The sequence below is a fragment of the Anguilla anguilla genome, chromosome 8 (genome assembly GCF_013347855.1).
Source record: "Anguilla anguilla isolate fAngAng1 chromosome 8, fAngAng1.pri, whole genome shotgun sequence".
Taxonomy (NCBI): domain Eukaryota; kingdom Metazoa; phylum Chordata; class Actinopteri; order Anguilliformes; family Anguillidae; genus Anguilla; species Anguilla anguilla.
The window spans coordinates 29,819,657-29,841,545 of record NC_049208.1 but is presented as its reverse complement, the minus strand read 5'-3'; the positions used below and the strand labels follow the sequence as shown (position 1 = coordinate 29,841,545).

Here is a 21,889-nt window from a genome sequence, read left to right as displayed (position 1 = left end):
AACACACAGTAATTTTTCCTTTACCATGAATTACAAACAAATGAATGAGTTTGTCATATTTTGAAATGGACTATGGTAAGTGTTTTTAATGGGTATACATAATAGACCTACTAATTGTTTGTATGTGTGTATATTCTAAAGGCCTAGCTATCATTCATTTTAAAAGGTGGAATTTGCGGCAGTGAAGCATAATGGGTAAGGAGCTGGTCTTCTAACCTAAAGGTCATAGGTTCAATTCCCAGGCAGGACACTGCTGTGGTACCCTTGAGCAAGGTACTAAACCTGCACAGCTTCAGTGTATATCCAGCTGTATAAATGGAAGCAATGAAAATGCTGTGTAAATGTCGTGTAAGTTGCTGTGGACCAGAATGTCTGCTAAATGCCTGTTTTGTAATGTAATTTGCAAGGTAGCTACAGTAGGCTGTTAAAAAGTAGTTGACAGTAGAAATGCTGCAGTGGTTAATTTGAGAAAAACAAGAAAATCAATAAATCTGCTGTCATGAAATCTAGCTATATGACTCTCACTTTGTGACTTTTCCTAAATAGTATTGAACATTCTGATCATTTTAATATCAATATTGCATAAGGAAATAAAGTTATAAAGTTAAATGGCCATGAATTGTCAAACCGACCGTTGTTTATCTTATATCACCTAAGTTGTTTGTGAATTCTGTGTTCATATGAGGACAGACGGTACATAATTTGATGATCTTAGGGGCTGAGTCTGAGGTCACTGTGGAAATCCTGAAAAGTGCTAAACTCTTGATGCTGTATAGGTATGGGGCATACCTGCCATCCCAGTGCCAGTGAAAATCAGTGTAGGGGATTCAAAAAGTGAGAGACCAGCCTGCAGGTCTCTCCCAGTGAAAATCAGTGTAGGAGATTCTAACAGTAAAACCAGTGTGCAGGTCTCTCCCAGTGATAATCAGTGTAGGAGATTCTAACAGTAAGACCAGTGTGCAGGTCTCTCCCAGTGATAATCAGTGTAGGAGATTCTAACAGTAAGACCAGTGTGCAGGTCTCTGCCAGTGATAATCAGTGTAGGAGATTCTAACAGTAAGACCAGTGTGCAGGTCTCTCCCAGACCAGTGATAATGATAATCAGAGTAAGACTGACAGTGAGATTAGCATGTAGGTCTACGCCAGTGAGAATCAGAGTAAGGCAGTAAGACTGACAGTGAGATTAGCATGTAGGTCTACGCCAGTGAGAATCGGTGCGGTGTCTGGCCATCAGATGGGCAGCAGTGAGATCAGCACAAGCAGTGCAGAGGAACACTTGCAGGCCCACGCGCCAGGCAGAGCCCAGCTCTGAATGCGGTCCTGGGCGGAAGGGGTCGCAGAGGTGAGGGGTGTTAGCCGATCACAGGCAAGCCAGCTGGCTGCACAGAGCCGCGGGCCAGATATCACACTTCTCTATTCAGAGCTAGAATTCTTATTAAAAGACGGATGGTGACCTTTGAGAGCTGAAACGATATACATCCAGAATTACCTTCGGGTCCACGGGGAGGCTTCTCCTCCAGCAACAACACACCACATATCTCCCAATCCACCGACAGTCACGCCAGGGCGGAATATTTTATCGGATTCCCAGAGTCAACAATTTTTTTTTTTTTTTTTTTAAATCATTGAAATAGTGTAGGCTAATCTCTCGCCCCTGTTGCTTAAATATAAGACATTTTTTTTCATACTTTTTGAAAAGCCGTGTTTTGACCTTTGGTTTGGTTGTAGGGCAAATAACAAGTGAGAACTTTCCCAGTGCAGTGCCACTGATTTTAGCACAGGCTGAAAATCTTTCAGTTTCCATTTTCATCCACAATCCAATTCTTGGCACGTTATGAAGTGTGATCAGGCACACTGCTTGGCTCCGTCAATGAGATGAAAATCGATTATGAGAACAAGAGTGGCCACAAGTCCTTATTTGTTTATTTGAGAAGGCAGGATGAGCGGGCAGTCTTCCTTGGGGCAGAGGATATAAGCTAGGAACCCGAAAAATCCTTCATTTTCTGCTTGCTTTTAAGCGATGGATGGCGGGGTGGAAGGCAAACATAAAAGTCGGTCTGCAGCGGTGCGTAGCTGAGGCTTGGGGAGCAGTGCTTTATTGGGGATGCGATGGCAGACTGCTGTGGATATTTCCTCAAACAGAAGGCGGGCTGTTTGCAATCCACACATGAGCAGTGGCGTATTACTGGATGTGTCCCCATGGGGACGGCAGCCCAGTCCATTTGCTTCAATACCGAAGGCTGCCGACGCACCATCGATCCTTCGTTTCTGCTGTGTCACAGGTCTGTGTGTCTCTCCCCGTCTGTCTCCGTATCTCCCCGTCTCCCTGTCTGTCACTCAGTCTGCCTGTCTGTCTCCCTGTCAACCACCCTGTCTCTCACCCCGTCTCCCTGTCTCTCTCCCCAGCTTCCAGTTGCTCTTGTTGCTCGCTCTCCCAGTCTCAGTCGCTCTCCCTGTCTCTCTCTCTCTCTCCCTGTCTCTCTCTCTCACTGTCTCTCTCCCCCCATCACTCATCCAGTCTCTCCCCCTCCCAGTCTCTCTCTCCCCTCCTCCCAGTCTCTCTCTCTCTCTCTCTCCCCTCCTCCCAGTCTCTCTCTCTCTCTCCCCTCCTCCCAGTCTCTCCCCTCCTCCCAGTCTCTCTCTCTCTCTCTCTCTCTCTGATGAAGCGCAGTGTGTGGCAGGGAATCAGAGGGCTAATGAGATGTCAGCCGCTCATTTTCATCTCTAGCAGAGGAGCAGCTGAGGTGCCGGATGAGCCCTGCACAGCCAGGGGATGACAGAAGCTGGCACAATAAAACACCTTTACACATTATCTCCCTTTCACACAGAATAAAACCCCGAGGAAACCTGCCGTCAGTGAGATGACAGTTCAGGAGACACCTTAACTTGAGTTTAAAGCTCCCACAACCGGAGAGGAGCCAAACCACTCAACTGGAAATTGGGGGCAGACAAAAAAAAAAAAACCCTGTAATCTCTAAGAGGCGTGGGTCAGTTCAATCTAAAACAGCGAGACCTCAAGGTCGAGGTGACAATAAGGAAAGACAAATTAAATTCGGAGTACCACACTAATAGCTCGCAGAGATGGGCATTTGCCAACAACAGCCTGAAGGTATGCCAAAACAGCGGTGAAAAATGCTGCTCACTGAATAGAGAAACAAACAAGAGGAATTTGTATGTAATTATAATGCGCCATTCTACTATAAATATCTGCGACTATACATGGAATAAATATATAAACTTACCATTGTTTTTACACATAAAGATGTCCCTTTGAAGATTTAGAGGTTATTTATTGTCTTTAAATGGAACAATCCATTGGAGAAGTAAACTACTTTTTGCTTCATAGATCTTTAGCAGTTCCACATTTCACCCTCAGATTTTGCACACTCGTGTTCAAGGAGTTTGTGATCCAGGACATGTATAGTTTCCCCTGCTTTATATATGTGATCTTTCAATTTTACCTCAAAATAAATGAGAACAACTAAATTTTTTTCCAAGATAATTGCATTTGTGACACTTTAGTTCTACCTAAATTATGAATATAAACAAATCCAACACTAATTGGTATTGTAAATGGCACAAGTGTCTTGCTTCATTTAAGCCATTTTTCAAGTCTCTGTGATGCTCACATCTGGAGTTATAAAGCCTTAAATAGAACACCCCCAAAATGGGCTAGGACTGGCCAGATTTGGCATCTGCACAAAGTGGTTCATTTCAGAACATTTTGTATGATTAGAATGAAAAATACAAAATGAATGATAAATTGCCATGAATAAACATAAAATCATTAGAACAATTCTTTGATAATCCGTAACTGTAACAAGTTAACTTGGCCTAGCAATAGCATTTAATGATATTTAAATGACTTATTTAGCTTTTAAATTACCCACATCTGTGCCCTGCAAAAACAATATACCAGATGGGGGGGGGAAGCAGAGATGTCAGTCAGAGATTATATATATATATATTATATATTAGTTCTGTCAGTCCTTTAAGAGTTCAAGATGTTGTGTTAATGAAAACCACTAACTTTCATTATAAATCCTATTCATGTTGCCACTATGTTGATTCAAATTCTGACTCAAGGGTAGCCGAGTGGAACTTCACTTGCACGTCATTGCCTGCATCTTTCACGATGCTAATAATATTGAAAACTTACATGCTTTAGAATCATAACTGCCTCTGAAATGCAGACTGCAGTTATGCTAGAAGCTAACATTACAATGCATAAAATAGCAAACTGCTAAAGCTGCAATGTAAAAATAATAGCTGAAACTAAAACTGTTCACTGACTTGAATGTATTTTCAAGCAAGTATTTTCGAGTAGTACATACTTCTAACAGCCCTTGTCTTTTGAGTACCCATGTCCACCCCTAACAACTAGAGTGTCTTGTAGGATCTCAAAAGTGCCAGTAGAGTTTCTTTGAAGTGTCAAGACTCAGAAAGAGTATCCTCAGCATCTCACGAAGCACGTAGGACATCCACAGAGAAAGATACTATGCTTTCAGGCTTTACGATGGAACTGTCCATTATTAGAATAAATCATGGAATCCAAAGTGGAGGTAAGGGCTCTTCTTCAAGAATTCCTCAAGAAGCACCACAAACCAGAGACAGGAAAACTGCAACTGATTTGAAGGGCGCAACTTCTTTTCAAATGATTTCTCAAGCCGCATGAATCATAAACACTCCCCTCCTCCACCGATTCAACTCACTTCACCCTAGGGGGGCCTGGAGACGGGGGAAAAATAAGTCAACAGGTGCTCATCTGCAATGCACTGGCTCCATCCCGAACAAGAAAGGCAGCTCAAGGCACTCCTGAAGGAGCTGTATAAACCAGGAGGCGGCTGCCATCCCAGGCAGAACAGTGCCGTCGCCACCTTGCGCTTAATCCAAATGGCTTCGGTAAGTATCAAGCTGTATAAATTGATCATGTGTAAAACGTGAATCACAGCCATCGCCCTTAATGGGAGAGAGCGTCGAGCGATACCTTTTACGAGCAGTTCTCAATGTTTTGGAATCCCAGGATAAACCTAGGGACTGTCCCAAAAGGGAAGGGAAAGAATCCTCACCTGCTGTCGCCAATTCGCCCAGCAGCGAAACTCCCAGCTCAAGTACACAACGCAGATTCTCAGATCCACATCTGATCTCAGAGTTTTAAAGGCGAAGGGGTCAGAGCACTGACCCCTCTACAGGAAGCCGACTTATTCTTATCAAGATCAAGGAAGCCAAGCTTGTGCTTCTCACGATCCCCTCTGTGCCCCCCTCCCCCTTTCCAGGAACAGACAGTAACAGGTTGGGCTCTTGGGCGGTGGGCCAGACGCGGCCGCCCGTCCTGCTCCGGGGCGGGGCCCGCGTGTCCGTTCCGCTCTTAAAACGCCGGTCGCAGAGTCCCGGAAGCGGGGCGATTCGGACGCGGGGTCGAGAAGGGCACCCGAGCGCCAGGATGAGCCAGCTGGAGACACGCCCTTAAAAGGCTCTGGGTTACAGGTTGAAGACTCCACAATGGGAAATATCACACACAATGGCTCTTTACAGCGCCTCACACAATGCCTCTTTCTAATCTTTGTGAGGACACATTGTGAGTTCCTCCCCCCATGTGAATGCACACTCCGCTTTAAAACCATTGTATTATTTTTAACTACCGAGGATGTAAAAGAAAAGAAAGAAAAAAAACATCTTTGTAAAGAGAGAAATTGGAATACAAAGCTTTGCAGACTTGCACAGGGGGTAACATTTCCCAAAATGCTTGGGGGCAGAGTTGGTGAAGGGGACGCAGGACCGAGGCTGGCCCAGCTCCCGAGCACCTGCAGTCAGGTGTTTAAAGGCGTGGCTAAACTGCGCTTTACAGCAGGAGCTGCCGCAGAGGAGCAGTTTGGGCGAGCGGCCCCCCCCCCTCTCCGCATACAGCAGGGGAAAGCGAGCCGCTAGCTGCTAGCCGTGGTCCGGAGGGATCCAGGAGGACCCGGCGCACCCCGGCCCTCTGTCTCAACCCTGGCTCCTTCAGTGACCCGGCCGTGGACTTTAATATTGTTCTCACACGGGGGGGCGGGGGGGGAGGGTCTCAGTCGACCGCTGTCAGTCACACGCCTCCGTATGGATCGCTCTGCGAGCACGCGTCCGGAGCGTCGCCGGCTATTCCACCCCCGCCGCCGGGCCGACGCCGCTCACGCCCTGCGCTCGCGTCAGACGTGTTAGCTCAGCGCAGCCCGCGGGGATCACAGCGCTCTCCCCGCGCGTGATGAGGAGCACGGAGCTCGGCGAAGCGGGAGCGGCTCAGGGTGGAGCGGGGAGGTCGAAGCGCTTTGCATAAATGCACCGGTAGCAAATTGCCTTTTCGCATTACTGGCGGAAAGAAACTATTAAGATGTTTATGACATTTCATTGTTCATTCATGCCGAGGGCCAGCGGTGCCCCGGTCTTGTCAGACCGCTGATTTGTGAACAGGTGCTTTAAAGCCCATAATGAACACCGGGAGGGTGGGAGTGTGCGATGGGAGACGGGGGAGAAAGCAGGCCGCATCAATCAGGTGTCAAGTGTTTCAATTTCGCCAATTCGGGAACGTGTCAATCACCGCCGGTGGACGCACGGCAATTTCAGAGCCGCTTGACTTGTGCAGCCCTGAGCGGTCCTTATCTACCTCCACCAATCACAGAGAGGGGGAGAGAGCTGCTGTAGCTGGTAATGGGCTGATTTAAACCCCTGTGTTTAAAGCTCTGTCTCTCACTGCACACAAAAAGACACACACACAACAGACACACAGACACACAGGCACACAAAAAGACACACACACAACAGGCACGCACACACAGACACACACAGACACACGCACATAAAAACAGACACGCACACGCACACACACACAACAGGCATGCACACACACACACACATGCACATAAAAACAGACACGCACACGCTCACACACAGGAAGTCAAATAAAAATAAATAAAGGAGAGAAGATGAAAAGGGTCAGGGCTCCAGGCTACGTGGGCTGGAACAGAAGGATCAGTGAATACGAGGCGGATTATGAAATTGGACATTGATTAGCATTTGGAAGGCAAATCGCTTCTTCTCCCGCTGAGCTCTCCGTCTCAAGGACAAATTAAATTGAAGCCAGGGCCGGAAAATGTATTTTATTTATTAATTTTCAAAGATCTATTTTTAAGACTTGGCTTGGGAGAGGTGGAATGATGAAAGCCATACTTAGCGGCATCTCTGAAGGGTATTGTGCGGGGGGGGGGGGGGGGGGGGGGTTGGAGGGGGCAAAAGAGAAAGGGGGAGTCTCTGAAATGTTAAACACACATCTCACTCCCCTCCTCAAAAGAAAAGGAGTGCTGTCGCCATGGTGAGCGCCGTTTGTACCGTGAGACTTGAGCGCGGCAGAATGCGGAGCTCCTCCCGTGCTTCGCCGATAAGTTCAGTGTGCACGTGCCTGCGCCTGTGCCTGTGCCTGTGCCCGTGCCCGTGCCCGCGCCCGCGCCCGTGCCTGTGCCTGTGCCCGTGCCCGTGCCTGTGTCCGTGCCTGTGCCCGCGCCCGTGGCCGTGCCTGCGCCCGTGCCCGTGCCGATGCGCATCGCGCGAGGAGCGGCACGGCGAAGCGTTCAGAGGAGGAGAACCGCTCTCTTCAAACGCGCGCGTCTCTGCAGACCGCGCCCCCCGGGACTGCCGATGCGTGCGTTTCACAGCGGGAGCTCCGCCCCTCGCGCCCAGCCGAAGAGAGAAACCAGGGCGAGGTCATTCTGAGAGCTCAGATCGTACCGGCGCAGCGGGCTTCCTACCCCGCAAACCCCCGCAGGGGAACTCGAAAACCTTGAAGTCCAGCCTTTGTCATGAGCGGCATAATCTTCCACAGGGGATTAATGTATCAGACAAGGGCTCAAAAGACATATTACAAGCAGGGAGAGAAAAGGGTCTTCAAGGCATACATTAAATGGGGGGGGATATAAAATATTCAAAACATAAAAGTGTGAAAGACAGAGTGAATGTTCCGAGTGAAGGATTCACTATCATGTCAGTCTTACAGCTCTGTCTCTCATGATAATGGCATACGGATGTCACAATGGAATAAATTAAATGAATTCAACAAATAAATGAAATTCACTTGGGTTATTGTTTACCTTAGCTATTTCCAGCGACTCAAGAACAAGCTGAAAAAGCTGCATCCTTTTAGCCTGAAAAGTCATTTCAACCTGCTGGTAAGACTGGCTTCATGAATTTAAATGCTTTACATCTTGACTCCATGACTTGCCCGTCTGCAATTCAGAAAGCATCAAAGAGAGTGAAAGCGTAAGGAAGACAACATTCATTGTGTCTGGCATATTTACTGGCCATTCAAAGCAGAAAATGTGATAATGCAGTGCATGTATACTGTATACTGATTAGGTTCAGCGGAATACAAACCTGCAGAGGTGAGACGTTTACGATCAACAGGCCTACTCGTGGGTCTACTTCTAGGCCTTCTAAAAGATCAAGAGCCAGACAAGAAAACAACACGCACTGCGTTTCCAACACAGAAAAGGGGGAGCTGGCCTAAATTAATTCCCAGAAAAATAACGAACAGAGTTGGAATTTCCCAGCCCTTTTTCTGGGTTGCTCATACCTCACACATTACATATTCATTTTCTGCTCCACAGCTCAAGTGCACTTCCATTACACTAGAAATATCCAGGACAGCGTTACATAACGCCAATCACAATGCTCCAGGTCAAGATAACAGTCTGACCACAGCAACAGTGTAGGGCAGCCATTTTCTTGAGCAAAAAACTATATTCCTTCCATTCACCTTTTGCTGTGACTGGCATGCTATTGTCTTCCTCCTTCATCTATTTTTTTGGTGCAGATCAAATACAGAAGAAGTCAATTACACAGCTTTCCAATTCTACCCACAGCTTTGTACCGGTAAGAGCAATTAATGCCAGCGAGCAGAGCAGACCTGACACGCTTCAGCACAACAAAAAGTGGAACGCCGCATGGAACCTTTTCCAGTAGGAAAGTAGGAAAGAGTGGTCAGGACCAGTTTCCTCTCCAGCTTAGTAAATCATTAAATGAGTAGAAATAGGCTACTATTTGTCTGCAAGGGGATAACTCTGGGAGCAAATAGCTGTGCAATGCACTTATATAGATTTTACACCCGATGTGTGTAGTGATTTTCAATCAATACGCATTTAGGGAAAGCAGGATCACCTTTGTGATACAGCCTACAATAAAATGAAATGCTACTCCATTGCTCAATCTTAAGGAGGCAACTGTTTTACAATAAGGGTAAACATTCCAATCATTTCAAAACTATGTACGATGCATCTGAATAAAAGTTATCATACAGTATATAGCCTACTAACTGCTGATTAATGATCTAAAGAGTGACGCCATCACGGATTCCTTCATGGGTGGAGCCATTCAGTGCAATTAATCAATCAGTGATCTCAGAGTCTTCTGATTGGCTCAAATGAGCCATTATTACAGGTTTCAGGAAGTCTCACAAGTCTTCGGTCACCCCATGTGAGGGACAGGTCAGCTAGTCACGATATCAGATTAGCCTTCCCACCAAATAGAGACTGTTTTGCATTAAATAAGTTACAAACACACAAAATCACAAATACTGCACATCCCTGTAGTTTACCCAAAGCTTTATCTTGGCCAGGCTTCCCCAGGTCAGTGGCTTGGCAAATCGAAGGCACTTTTTTTTTCCCTTTGCAGAAAGTTAGGCTAATGCATTACGTAATAATGTGAAGATATTTCTGGCTGATCTGGGCCAATCACAGGTGTAGCACAGTGTCTGCCCGCTCGCTGCAGCAGTACGGTGGGGTAAACAGCCGTGTCCCACACGCGCAGGTCTCAGGAGGCTGAGCACGCCCGGCTGCCTAAAGGACAGAGCGGAGAGAGAGCTGTGAGAACATCCACACGTCCGTCCCAAGCCAGCGGCAGCGCAGGGACAGAACCGGGCGTGACAGCCCGCCTCCTGGAAGGGCCCGGGATTCTTTCCCTTTGACTTCGTGGCGGTTTTCCGCGCGCGGGGCAGAGATTACCGCGGGGACCGCGGCGGCGTTTCGGCTCCTGGCGCGCAGCGCTCGAACGCGCGTTCAGCGCGCCGGGTGAAATCGGCAGGGGTCTGATAAGATCGCGGCGTGACCAGCTGTGAACACGCCCTCAGAGGAAGCCCGACAGATGTGCCTTCCTCCCATCGCGACAGAGAAGGATTTCACTGCACGCGCGGGCCAGATCAGTCCACTGAAAAACGCCATACGGGCAGGAGCCGTGGATGAAAACAGCAACGTGCCTGTTGGAAATGGGGCTTAAGGAGATATTTCGCACCGTGCGTAGACCCTATCGCTGTCTGAGGCACCTTCACACAATTTCCTCAGAGATTATTAAGTCTGTTAGTTGCTGACGGACGATAAACATCAGTGAGACATAGAGCGGGCCGGGCCATGATTACCAGACAATATCCGCATATGAGTGTGGGGGGGGGGGGGGCAGGAGGGGGCGAGGCTGGCTAATTTAGGCGGATGAACGCAGCCTGACAATCGTGCCGTATCATGTACACAAACGAATGAAAGGGTCACAGTTTGGCTAGCGCGCGTGGCTAACGTGTGGGAGGCGGAGCCTGTGGAGGTCTGGAGGACTGTACCTGCAGACAGGGCCGTTCACTGGCTGCTCCGCACCGCTGCTCCCCGAGCACTTCAAAAACTGAGTGTGAGCTCCGCTCTCGCCTCTCTCATGGGACAGGCTGCTGTGAGCATCGCTGCCCTGCCCCCCCAGTCCACCCCCAGACCGCCCCCCCCCCCCCCCCCCGCCCCGGCTGCCCCGCGCTGGCCGCCTGTCACTCAGAGGGGCGTTTGACGAGCGCGGGGGCTGACAGGCTTCTGACAGGCCTCTCCGCCTACAGCGGCTGCCCACCTGCCAATCCACCGCGGCCGTCTTTCAGAAGTCTCTCTCTCTCTCCTTCCTCCCTCCCTCCCTCCCTCCCCATGTCCCTCCGGCTGTCACCCCTGCCCTGTGACGAGCCGCATGCCTCCGCAGCCCAGAGTCCGCTCTCACCGGTCTATCCACGAGCGCCTGGCCGCAGACGCCATCCTCCCTCTCCCGCCATCCCACCCCCCCCACCCACCCACCCCCCCCCCCCACCACCGCGCAGCTCGGAGCGTCGTCAGCCCGCTCTCTGAACAAAGCCGCTCAGGGCTGATGATGAAAGGGCCTGGAAAACAGCATCCCCGCCCGCCGCGGCGCCAGGTCTGGCTGCAGGGCCGGGCCGGCCTCGTTTTGGCCACGGGACGCTCCCGGGGGGGGGCAACAGACTGCCGCTGTGCCGGTAGCGAGGCGCGAGAAGCCAAACCCGGCCGAGCGCGGGTCTGGCACCTCGCCGCCGGTCCCTCGGCCTTATCTGGCCCGGCGCTGGTCGGGCGGGCCTGGCGCTGGTCGGGCGGGCCTGCCGCCGCTGATAGGCATCGCCAGTTTCTAACAGGCGAGCGACGATGTTCAAAGACTGAAGCAAACTTTATTTTTATCCCGCACACCCACAGATCACGCGAAGCTTAAAGCGCGCAGCCATATGACAAATTAAGCCGTTTATCTCCCCACAACAGCTCCGCACCATATGGTCTTAAAAATTTCAATTCTGAACATAAAAACAACCCGCACAGGAATTCTCATCTTTCTCTCAAAAAATATTAATAATACAACGAGCGCACTCGGAAGCATTTTCTGTTTTATTGACCTAGCTTGGGTCTTCTGCTTGCCATTAACCATTCTGGAAGACAGCTGGTTTAAACATCTGAAGAGCAGGCCTGTTGGAATGTTCTGTTTTTGTTTGTTTTTTTTTTTGTTTTTCAAAATTCAGTGTTCTAGAACTGCAGTTTCAGTTACCAGTAGTGACTGCAACATCAGCATTAGAATGTTCTCAACTGAACATTCTAATCGTGTATGTGATCTCACACCCTAAATGTTTAAAACTAAAGCCTCCTGCTCTCCACCAGCCCCTTGACTGCCACTGAGCTACCTTCCTGCAGGGTTCGGGAGAGAGTGCATGACCCTCAGATGTGAAAACCCACTGCAAAAAGCACGGAGAGAGCGGGAGGCTTGCACCGCCTGCCGTGGTCTCCGTGTGCGGTGAGAGGGGGCGGCGAGGGGAGCCCGGGGAGGGGAGCCCAGCGAGGGGAGACCAGCGAGGGGAGACCAGCGTGGGGAGACCAGCGTGGGGAGACCAGCGAGGGGAGCCCAGCGAGGGGAGCCCAGTGAGGGGAGCCGCGTGCACGCGAACAAGCAGGCTCATCTCAAATGCTACGCTACGCTCCAGCAGGGCCATGGAAATGCGGTCGATATGATCGATCGGTGGGATTTCTTTGTTCAATGGTTCATATCATCTGAGAGACTCATGTGAAGAACTTTTTTATAATGCCCTAAGTAGCACGCACAGCAATAAGCCATTACGTCTGGATCCCTCGGACGATAACCTGCCAATCACTACTTTTCCCCTTAAACTTCACTTTTGATCTGGGCGATGGAAACGCCGTGGGTTGCCTGGGTTATTTTCACAGGCGCTGCAGCTCATCTAGACCGCGTACGCGCTCTCCGCCGCACATCGTACCGCGCCACCTTTCCGCCTTACCGCTGTGATACGCATCACGTCTGAGACCCAGGCCCTGGCGGGAGTCCGGCGGAAGGGCCAGCGGCTGTGAAAGGTGAAAACAGAGCGCCTCAGAGAGAGAGAGAGAGAGAGAGAGAGAGAGAGAGAGAGAGGGGGAGGGAGGGAGACAGAGAGGGGGGAGAGAGAGAGAGAGAGAGAGAGAGAGAAAGAGAGAGAGAGAGAGAGGGGGGGGGGGGGAGGGAGGGAGGGAGAGAGAGAGAGGGGGGGAGAGAGAGCTCTGAAACCAGGCAGAAGGACCGCACTCACGCCGCACTACCAGGGGAAGAAGAGGAAGAGGGGAGTCTGACAGAGTGAAGCAATCAGTGGGCCTTTCCAGCTCTACAGGTTTACAGTCCTACAGTAAACTCTGAAAGACAATTACTCTCCCTGTCATCTGTCTCTGGATCGCACCGAAAAAAGGGAAAAAAACCCCAGCGCTGTCCCTACCGCACAGACGGTGGCAGAACCGCAGGGACCTTTCCGCTCAGCGATTAATCACATAAATAAATACTCCTCTATTCCGTCACCCGCCACTACCGTCAGCCTATGGCTGGATAACTGGAGTCGCTGAGCTTCGGGGGGGGGGGGGGGGGGGCTGATCACATCGGCCAGACACCCGGAGCCCGTCAGGACAGGTATGCATAATTAATCTGGAGGTGAGAAGGACGTGTCAGCGATCGCCCGCTTGGCATCAGCACCCCCCACTCCCCCCCCCCCCACGCCCGCCCGCCCCCCCCGCACGCTCTTCTAACTACTCAGAGTGGCCGGCTAGTGTGAAGGAAGTGGATGTGGCCCTCGAGCACGCGCGTTATTTTTTCCCCTGGCGGGGAACTGTTTTGGCAAGCCCTTGACATCGCCCGCATTCATAATTTAAGTGTCGCCGCAAAAACCGAGAGGGAAATTGAATGAAAAAAGAAAAGAAAAGAAAAAAAAACAACAAAAAAAAGGATAAAGGTCTTTTGTGGTGGTGGAGGCTGTGTGTGTAATGCTCTCGCTCTCCCTGTCTCTCTTGCTCTCCCTGTCTCTCTCTCTCTCTCTCCCTCCCTCCCTCTCTCTCTCTCTCTCCCCCTGTCTCTCTCGCTCTCCCTGTCTCTCCCTCCCTCCCTCTCTCTCTCTCTCTCGTTGTGCATGCAGGCAGTGCTCTTTATCGCGCTCCTCCTGAAGCTCTCCTCCGCCCCGAGCTCCGTGCTGCCCGCTCGGCTCCAGCCCCGGCGCTCCAGAGCCAGGGGAGGTATCCGTCAGCGCCGGGCAGACGGGCCACACGCTCGCCCGAAGCCGCCCGCTACCCAGGGGACAGCCGACGGAGGCCAATAATACACGCTTAAACGCCTAACCCCCGGTTCAGAACCATGCTAAAGTACTGCTGTGTGTGGCCCCTCCCCTCCCTGCACTGTACAGGTATAACAGTATTAGCAGTCCTGCGTTCGGAGCGGACGCTGCCGTCGACGGCCCGTGCGTTTCTCGCGCGGAAACGGCGCGCTGCCGGGGCGCCGGGCCGACCGTCTGCCGCCGCTCGCACCTGAACAGACGGCCCGCTCCGGCGCCGAGGCGGAGTCACGAGGAGCGTGAAATGACCTGCAGTCGCCTTTATTACAGAAGCACCCCTCGCTGTGACAGAGATAACCCTGCGCGAGGCGCTGGGCAGGGCTCTGTGTGCACCCAGCGAGAGTCACCAGCTGCGCCGGTTTAGCATTACCAGCTAAAGACTTTCCCAGGGGCCGCGCTACATTATTTATGCTCCTGCGCAGGGCACCTCATATTTTTTCCGTATTACCCAGATATACGGCAGAATATTTACCGAAGCGGCTCCATTTATATACCCGGCTCCAGGGTGCAACCACAATAACAAAGCAGAGATTAGAAACGGACACGCCGCTCACAAGCCTGCTTCCACAACCATGCTGCCCCCATTATGAGAAGATACTGACATTCTCCAGGTTTTTCAAGAACACGTCAAGTTAATTTCAAGGTCTAATTATGTATGCATTTTAAATTATACCTGTCAGATACACTACTAATGTTGATAATGGCCGTAAGTGATATAACCCTCTATTTCCAGAACAGTCATCCAAGAAACAGTAAATACAAAATGTGCAGAAAATATTATACATATAAGTATATTATCACCTTGAAAATATTATAAAATGATCGTGCTACGATGCAGTAGCAATCTCAGTCTTTGCACACGTTTGCCAAATCTGTGCTCCTCTGCCTGTATGAATCACGTTTTGTTTCTCAACCTAAAAAAAACCGCCTGAAAAGAAAGAAAAAAAAACAGAACTGGAGGCACTGCATCTTCACACGCTTTGATGTTTAATGCTGCCAAAAAGAAAAAAATTTGCTGTGGGAAAAAAAAAGGAGGGATTGCAAATTCAAAGTGCTCAGCTGCTCAGAAGACATTAGACTAAGTGTTCCTGTCAGCGCTGTTGAGGGACACCCGTAACCGACACCGTTAGAAACCCCGTGTGCCCGACGGTCTGTCGGCCTGCAGATTTTCAGGCAAAAATCTGTTTTGTCGAATATGCAAAAAAAAAAAAAAATGCAGTGGAACAAAGAGAGCAGGGCACCGCCGGTAAGCGTGTCATACGCGGACAGGCTCGCGGCTCATCAGGAGTTACATAACGTTACTACACCTTCACTTATGCGCACAGAAAAGAGCACTTCACAGACGGCCTGATTCAGCATTTCCAGCTCAACGAAATCCACGCCGTTCTCCCAATGAGACAAAAGAATCCATTGAAATTTTTTCCCTCCGGTCTCAGTACTGCGCGGTACGCTGGGAAGAAACGAGCACAAGCTGTCAACGGTCTTGTGACTTGCTCAAAATGGCCTTTCAAAATACACCATTGTGCATGGCAATTATGAACACAGACGCATCTTCACCCCTGCAATGTTATCATTACAGCTTGTTTTAAACCTGGGCTATGCAATTATTACACTAGGTGTTGCATATTACACTAGTAATGCATCAGATATCAACTCCTTACAGGGGGTGGCAGTGAGAGGATGACAGCATGCAAAAGAGCAGTGGTGTGTATGGCAGCTGTTGTCGCTCCTCGTGCATAAAGGGGACAGGGCTGGGCTGTGATCTGTTCATGGAACACTAAAAGAGGCTGTGCTGGCACTGGACCACAGCTCTTCTCCCACACAACCAGGAAGATTCCTCATCACAATTCCTCATTCCAGCAATGACAGCACGGCCAACCAAACGCTTGCCCAGAGTTCCGTTTTATTCATTTACTGCCCTTCAAACTAAAGGGTCAGGAGGACTACCCCTCATCGCACCATCGGCAGGTTTCATTGCTCACAAAAGTTAGGGACACGTCAGCATTGCTGACATTTTCTCAGAAAATGTATTTTTCTGGTCTTTGTGAGGCACTGCACGAAGCGGTTAAAATTTCTCAAGATCGATTTCCTGGTTAAAGCAGCTTGAAATGAGCACAATCCTTCCATCTGCTAAAAGTGAAGCATTACAGGTAAAATGGGCATCGCAGCAGGCGGCCGCAGCTGCACCCCTGCAGAGCGCTCGGCGCTCAGAGCTCAGCGCTCGGCCCTGGAGCGCCGCTGGCTCTGCGCTCTCTCCCCGGCTCCGCGTTTCTCACGGAGGACCCGCGAGGATCAGAGCAACCTTTTCCATCGTGTGGGTGTGTGTTAAAACCCCGGGGAAAGCAGGGGCGGGGGGATACGGGGGCGCTCCCGCTCCCGCTCCTCCAGATCGATGCGGGTTAATGTGCTTAATCCTGCGCCCGCGCCGCGCGGGGGCCCGTCGCCTGCCACAGAATCCGCCGGGCTCTCCTCGAGCGCAGACGCAGCTCCGCAGATCAAAGGCGGGAGATGAGGAGATGTGCGGAGAGAGCGAGCGAGCGTCTGGAGCCGCCGCCGCCGCGGAGCCCGACGGCACCGGCACAGAGCGGCACAGCCATCGCACGCCGAGCAACGGGATTATTTCCTGAAAAACCAGCCTCGTTTCCCCGACAAGTCAGACCCGACACAGCACGCAGCTGCCCGATAGTTGCTTATGTTGTGACGTTATGCATTAACATGGGGTATAACGCGCTGACAGGAGTAAACGCGCGCGGAGGCTCAAACGGCGCCGGCCGTCACTCCCGCGCGCTGAACAGAGAAAAGACCGAGCCTACGCGCCGTCGCGGCGACCGGAGAGGGCGGAGCCCAATCTGAGGAGCGGCTGAGCGTGCCGTACTCGCGCGCCCCGCGCGCAGCACCAGACACGGGCGCCGCCGGCGGGGCATGCAGGGGGGACTGCGCGCGGCTCTGAAGCCTGCTCCCAGCTCAGGGGTTACGGCTGTTACGGGCTCCGGAGCTCTGGCCAGTTACACAACAATAGTCCAAATTGCATTGTTTATTTGTAGACGTCTCCAACAAACAATGGAAAAACTGAATACTCGTGGAAGTTCGGGAGATTCTTACTTATCCTTGTTATGCAGCAATGTGCGCTCACTGCTGAACGTTGAACAACTGAATATGAACTCCCATGCACTAAAATGAATCATGTATTTCAGCTCTACTAAGTGTATTAGATTCATCGGGTTAAACGGGTCACACTGTTTACCCTCATAATGTTGGCCTTGGAAAACAACACAATGAAACAGCTGTGTGATGGGGTACACTGAAGGCAACAGCAGCAGTTTAAATATGAATGATTTAGCATAAAGCATAAATGAACACTTAGTATAAATATTAGGCTCTGAAAGGGCAATTCCATACTATTTCCTTACTATTTGCTCAATTCATATTACATGGAAATCTCACAATCAGGCTAAGCAAAACCTTATTTGCTATGCAGCAGTGACAGCTTCAGTGGTTAATGATTACTCTGTGTTTGCTGGTCACCAGACTTTACAGTCTACTGTCTGATAAAGACAGTATGGGTCTGGGACAACTCTTTCTATTGAGATTGAGCATTAATCCCTATGCTTGACCTTGGTCTAAGGAAAGAGGTTAGTAAACCGCTTTTATCAAACGTTGACAGAATACATACTGCAGTTTGGACACATCAGATTGATCCTACTTTACATTCAGCTGCAGAGAACGTAGCTCTGAAACTGCATCTAAGAAGACTGTAAGGATCAGGAATCTAAACTGCCAGGTGTTGCAGAGATTCTTTCCTCCCGGCTGGATGCAACACGCACTCTTCTTAAACGCGGATGCATTCAAATACAAAAAGATGCAGGAGATATGGCAATGTCGCTGATGAGGGAGTCTGTAACTTGTCAATCACACTTCAAAACCTTGATCTCTGGAATTCACCTCCAAGCTCTCTGCACCATGTTTTGCGATTCTCTCCTTTTGAATGCACACCATTTTCTCCAAATCAGCCAGCAGAACACACAACTCTATATTTAAAAAAATCTATTTAGCACAGCTTCAAGTATAGCAGTTACACATTATTAACTACCCATATATAGAACCAATACTAAAGATTGTAGCCAAAATTGTAAAACGGCAATACTTCAACTATTCCCAAAACATGATGCTGTTAATAGGGGAAACAGAATAAGGGGGGATATTATTAGGCTGGAAACTAAGGGGTCTTCTCATTAGCCTGCAGGTTATGCACGTGCATTTTCTTTTTATTGCATACTCATAACGAACGGAAGGGGAGAAAGCCGTTCATTAGCTTCGTTGCTAATGAATTACCTAGTGCTACTTGGATAACAACCCATGCTCATCTCAGCCTACCTCGGAACTGAACGCAGTTTAGGGCAGATAAGAACGTCAGTCGAGGACAGGAATAGTGGTAATAAACTAGACTAGAGACCGCGTCAAGTCATACTGCCTTCGGCTTCCGGGTTGAACTCGCCACTGACATCAGGACAGCCACGTTATTCTTTGACAAAGTGCGCTTACTTCTATGAGATAAAACAGTTGCTTCCGAAGTGGTTTGGTATATCGAACACTACATGCAATATAACGTTCCCACAACAGCTAACGTTAGTCTAACTACTTAACTAAGCAGGCGCAGCAAATGGAAACAAAAAAATGTGAGGCAGCATATCAAAACTACCTAACGTTAGCCAAGACTCCCGCATAAATGAATGGATGCGCATTAACTTGCCAACGTTAGCTAGCTATGCTAGCAAGCTACGTCTGCACGAAGCTTGTGAATCGCGCCAGACAAAACGCTTCAATCAAACCTGGATTCATTCGGGTTATTAGCGCAAGTTAACTGGACGAACATAGACAATGTACGATATAACGTTACTTTATGATACATATATCGACAACTAGCCAGCAATTCAAGTTAACGTTAGGATTACAGCATCCTGGATAGCTACTTGAGGGCGATGAGATGTAATTGTGGGAACGTTACATTGTATGCCAAAATGAAAGATTAACCCCAAACCCATACTGGGTTAACCATTCGCCAAACATCATGCCGGTAGTTGGCTCGCTACTAACGTTAACAAGCTGGCAACTCACCATGGGTCAAACTCGTGGATGATGCTCTCGAAACGAATCACTGCGAACAGTCTCGAACTAAAGCCTGCCAACCAGGCCAGGAAGAGTATGGTGAACGACAGCAACGACTGCCATCCCGCCGGCTGTGTCAGTCCCCCCGACAGGCTTCCTCTGGTTCCTCCAGCGCTGGGCCGACTATTAGCCAGAAGCGTGCTCCCGGCATTCGTGGAAGCTTTGTGCTTGCCGTCGGTGACTGTGTGCTGCTCCGCCATATTCTAAGCGATAAGCGGTGTGTTATGGAAGGAAAGAGAGCCCCTCTCCTGCCACGCGCTCCCCTGTCTCCTACAAACCCTGCGCAGCTCCCCGTCGCTCGATGTGGCCCTCTTCCCCTAATCCTCTTGATAACTCCACCGGTATTTATTTGCAGCAACGGCTTCCGCAGAGTACCATTACACCCGGCAGGAGCTGACACTCATGCACAAGCTGAATGACTTGCTCAGATGTGGGGGGTGGAGATGGGCGGGCCAACAGGAAGAGCCGTTAGCCTCTCACAGTGCGACAGGTACAACGGGGAGGAATACACGGTTGGTTCCTCAAAAACCAATCCCAGCGAAGCACATCGTGACAGACAGTGCTTATTTACCAATGAGGGAGCACTATTTCAGAAAATACATTTACTCGCCAAACTCATCATCCAGCGCAAGATTATCATACACTTTTTCAATTTAGCTGCTTTCAACAATTCTGAACCAGTTAAATGAATACATTTTTAGAAACAAACATTAAAAAAAAAAAAAAAATGGAAAAGGCAGCGTAGTTGACACATGGAAAAGGAAAACTAAAATAACGACAATTAATTTTTTTAATTTTTTATTAATTATCTTATTTTATTAATTATCTTATTTATCTTATTTATTTTTCAGACTGTAATTTGCGGCAGAATCCTAGATCCATGCATGGAAAAAATGGGACAGATTACTTTTTTGAACCTGTGCCAAGATAAAAATCCATGGTAAATGTGAATAGGAGACGCCAAGCACTTTGTGTATTCTGTCTCCTGGTTGTTGGAGGGAAAGAAGTAACCTACAGATTGTGCTAATTCATTTTTAAAAAGTGCTCCTGTTTTTTTCCTTTTTTCCGCTTCTGTGATTATACCTGAAGTAATAACAGTAGGCTACTGGTTATAAGGGAGAACTGGCAATTTACTTTCTGTAACAGCCTGGAAGATTCCAATCATTATCTTTTTCACTAGTGGGTACCTCAGGACAAAAAAACAACACATTTTTAACACAATTAGTGGTTTGCTTTCCTATGCACTGGTAGCCTCCAATCTGCATGCTAATTAGAAAGTGATGACATTCACAGATCTATATATAGATCTATTATCTCTGCTCATACATTGTTCTTACAGCATATCATTCATGTTTTTCAGTGAAAAGACATACAGTGTTTATTTTTTGGCAAATTAAAGGACAAAACCCGCAAAACAAACCCACATGTACCAAGAAGCGTTTCTAAGAGAGCTTATCATTTCAAGCCCCAATAAGATTTTGTTCTACAATTACAATATTTTAAAATCCATTTTATTTATGTATTTTGCAGCCAGAGAACAAGTGCTTTTGCTTTCAAACAAGATATATAATCGGCACTTTCATTGAGCTGATTTAAATAATTTATTGAAATAAATGGCTGGGCTAAAATGCCAAAAATACATTTGGTTAATGTTTGTATCTTTGGACACACCTCACCTTTATTTATGTCCATGCCTGTTCGGTAGTAATGAAAAGATTTGTCACAGGACTCAAATAATTCTTCAAAATGAGGGAAAGGCATTGGTTACATTCTCATGTGCTAATGGAAAATCCTATTTGAATCAAATATTCAATTTTTTTTGTCACGCTAGAGGGAACAAGGACAAAATCAATTTATGTATCAATGAAACAGGGTTTCAAAACCAAAGCACAATATATTTATTTTCATTGGGGGAGGGGGAGGGGGGGTGGCAGGTATAAGCAGGATTGTGTGAGGGAGAGTGTGTGGATGGTATGGTCATGGATGGTTGCAAACACAGGCAGTAGAAACCTTAGCATATAATATATAGACATGGCTGTATGGGCAGCAATTCCACCACTCAGGGCACCAGTATGTGTAATAGTTCCGTTGACCACAAATTGTGTCCTTGGTCACATGCCTGGCCACATGCTCAAAGTAAACACAGGGCAATGATAGGAAGACAAGGCTACATCATAGCCTCGATGTATGAACCAATGAAAAAGGCTTTGAGATTTTAGGTCAGATTACCATAAAACACATTATGTTTTATACGGTTTGCTGATGCACTTATTGTTGGACAATCAGGGGTTTCAATAATATTACAATAAGCAATAAGCTCTTTGAAGGTTGTCAATTTAATAGATTTATATGAAGAAAGAAAAGTTTTAAAAAGTAAAATTGGAAAAACGATTGGAATGCACCCATGTTGACAGCGTGTGATTCCAGACATCAATTTCATATATTTTTGACCTGTTTGGCCTTACATACTTGGAAGCGAGGAGGTAAAAAATAAGCAGTTGGAATGGACCCTAGGTGAGTTTTTGGAGGGAACACGTGTGGAGGGCAAAGGAGAGAATATACAGACACAATGGCAGCACAGAGTGAAAAGAAGACAAGTGTTAGATGGAGAACAGATGGGTGATGGGAAAATCAGATACTAACAGAATAAGGATGGAAAGTAGATGGAGATGAAAAATCATGCACTAAGTAGCTGGAGGATGTCTAGACATTACAGAAAAGAGAAAAGGCGATTATGACTGAGAAAATCAGACACAAGTCCCAATTGCACTGTTGTTC

General features: G+C 48.6%; 1 protein-coding gene across 4 annotated transcripts in view; it reads right to left on the bottom strand.

The window, feature by feature from the left end:
* LOC118233778 (dolichyl-diphosphooligosaccharide--protein glycosyltransferase subunit STT3B) overlaps positions 1–19,565 on the bottom strand; it is a 71,599-nt gene extending 52,034 nt beyond the window's left edge. For 3 of the 4 annotated variants that reach the window (XM_035429714.1, XM_035429713.1, XM_035429711.1), the window contains exon 1: positions 19,061–19,565. In XM_035429714.1, the coding sequence (XP_035285605.1) occupies positions 19,061–19,311 (251 nt within the window). In that variant the 5' untranslated portion in view covers positions 19,312–19,565. The remainder of the gene's footprint in view (positions 1–19,060) is intronic. The other variant, XM_035429712.1, reaches the window with a different exon arrangement.
* Positions 19,566–21,889: the final 2,324 nt, after the last annotated feature.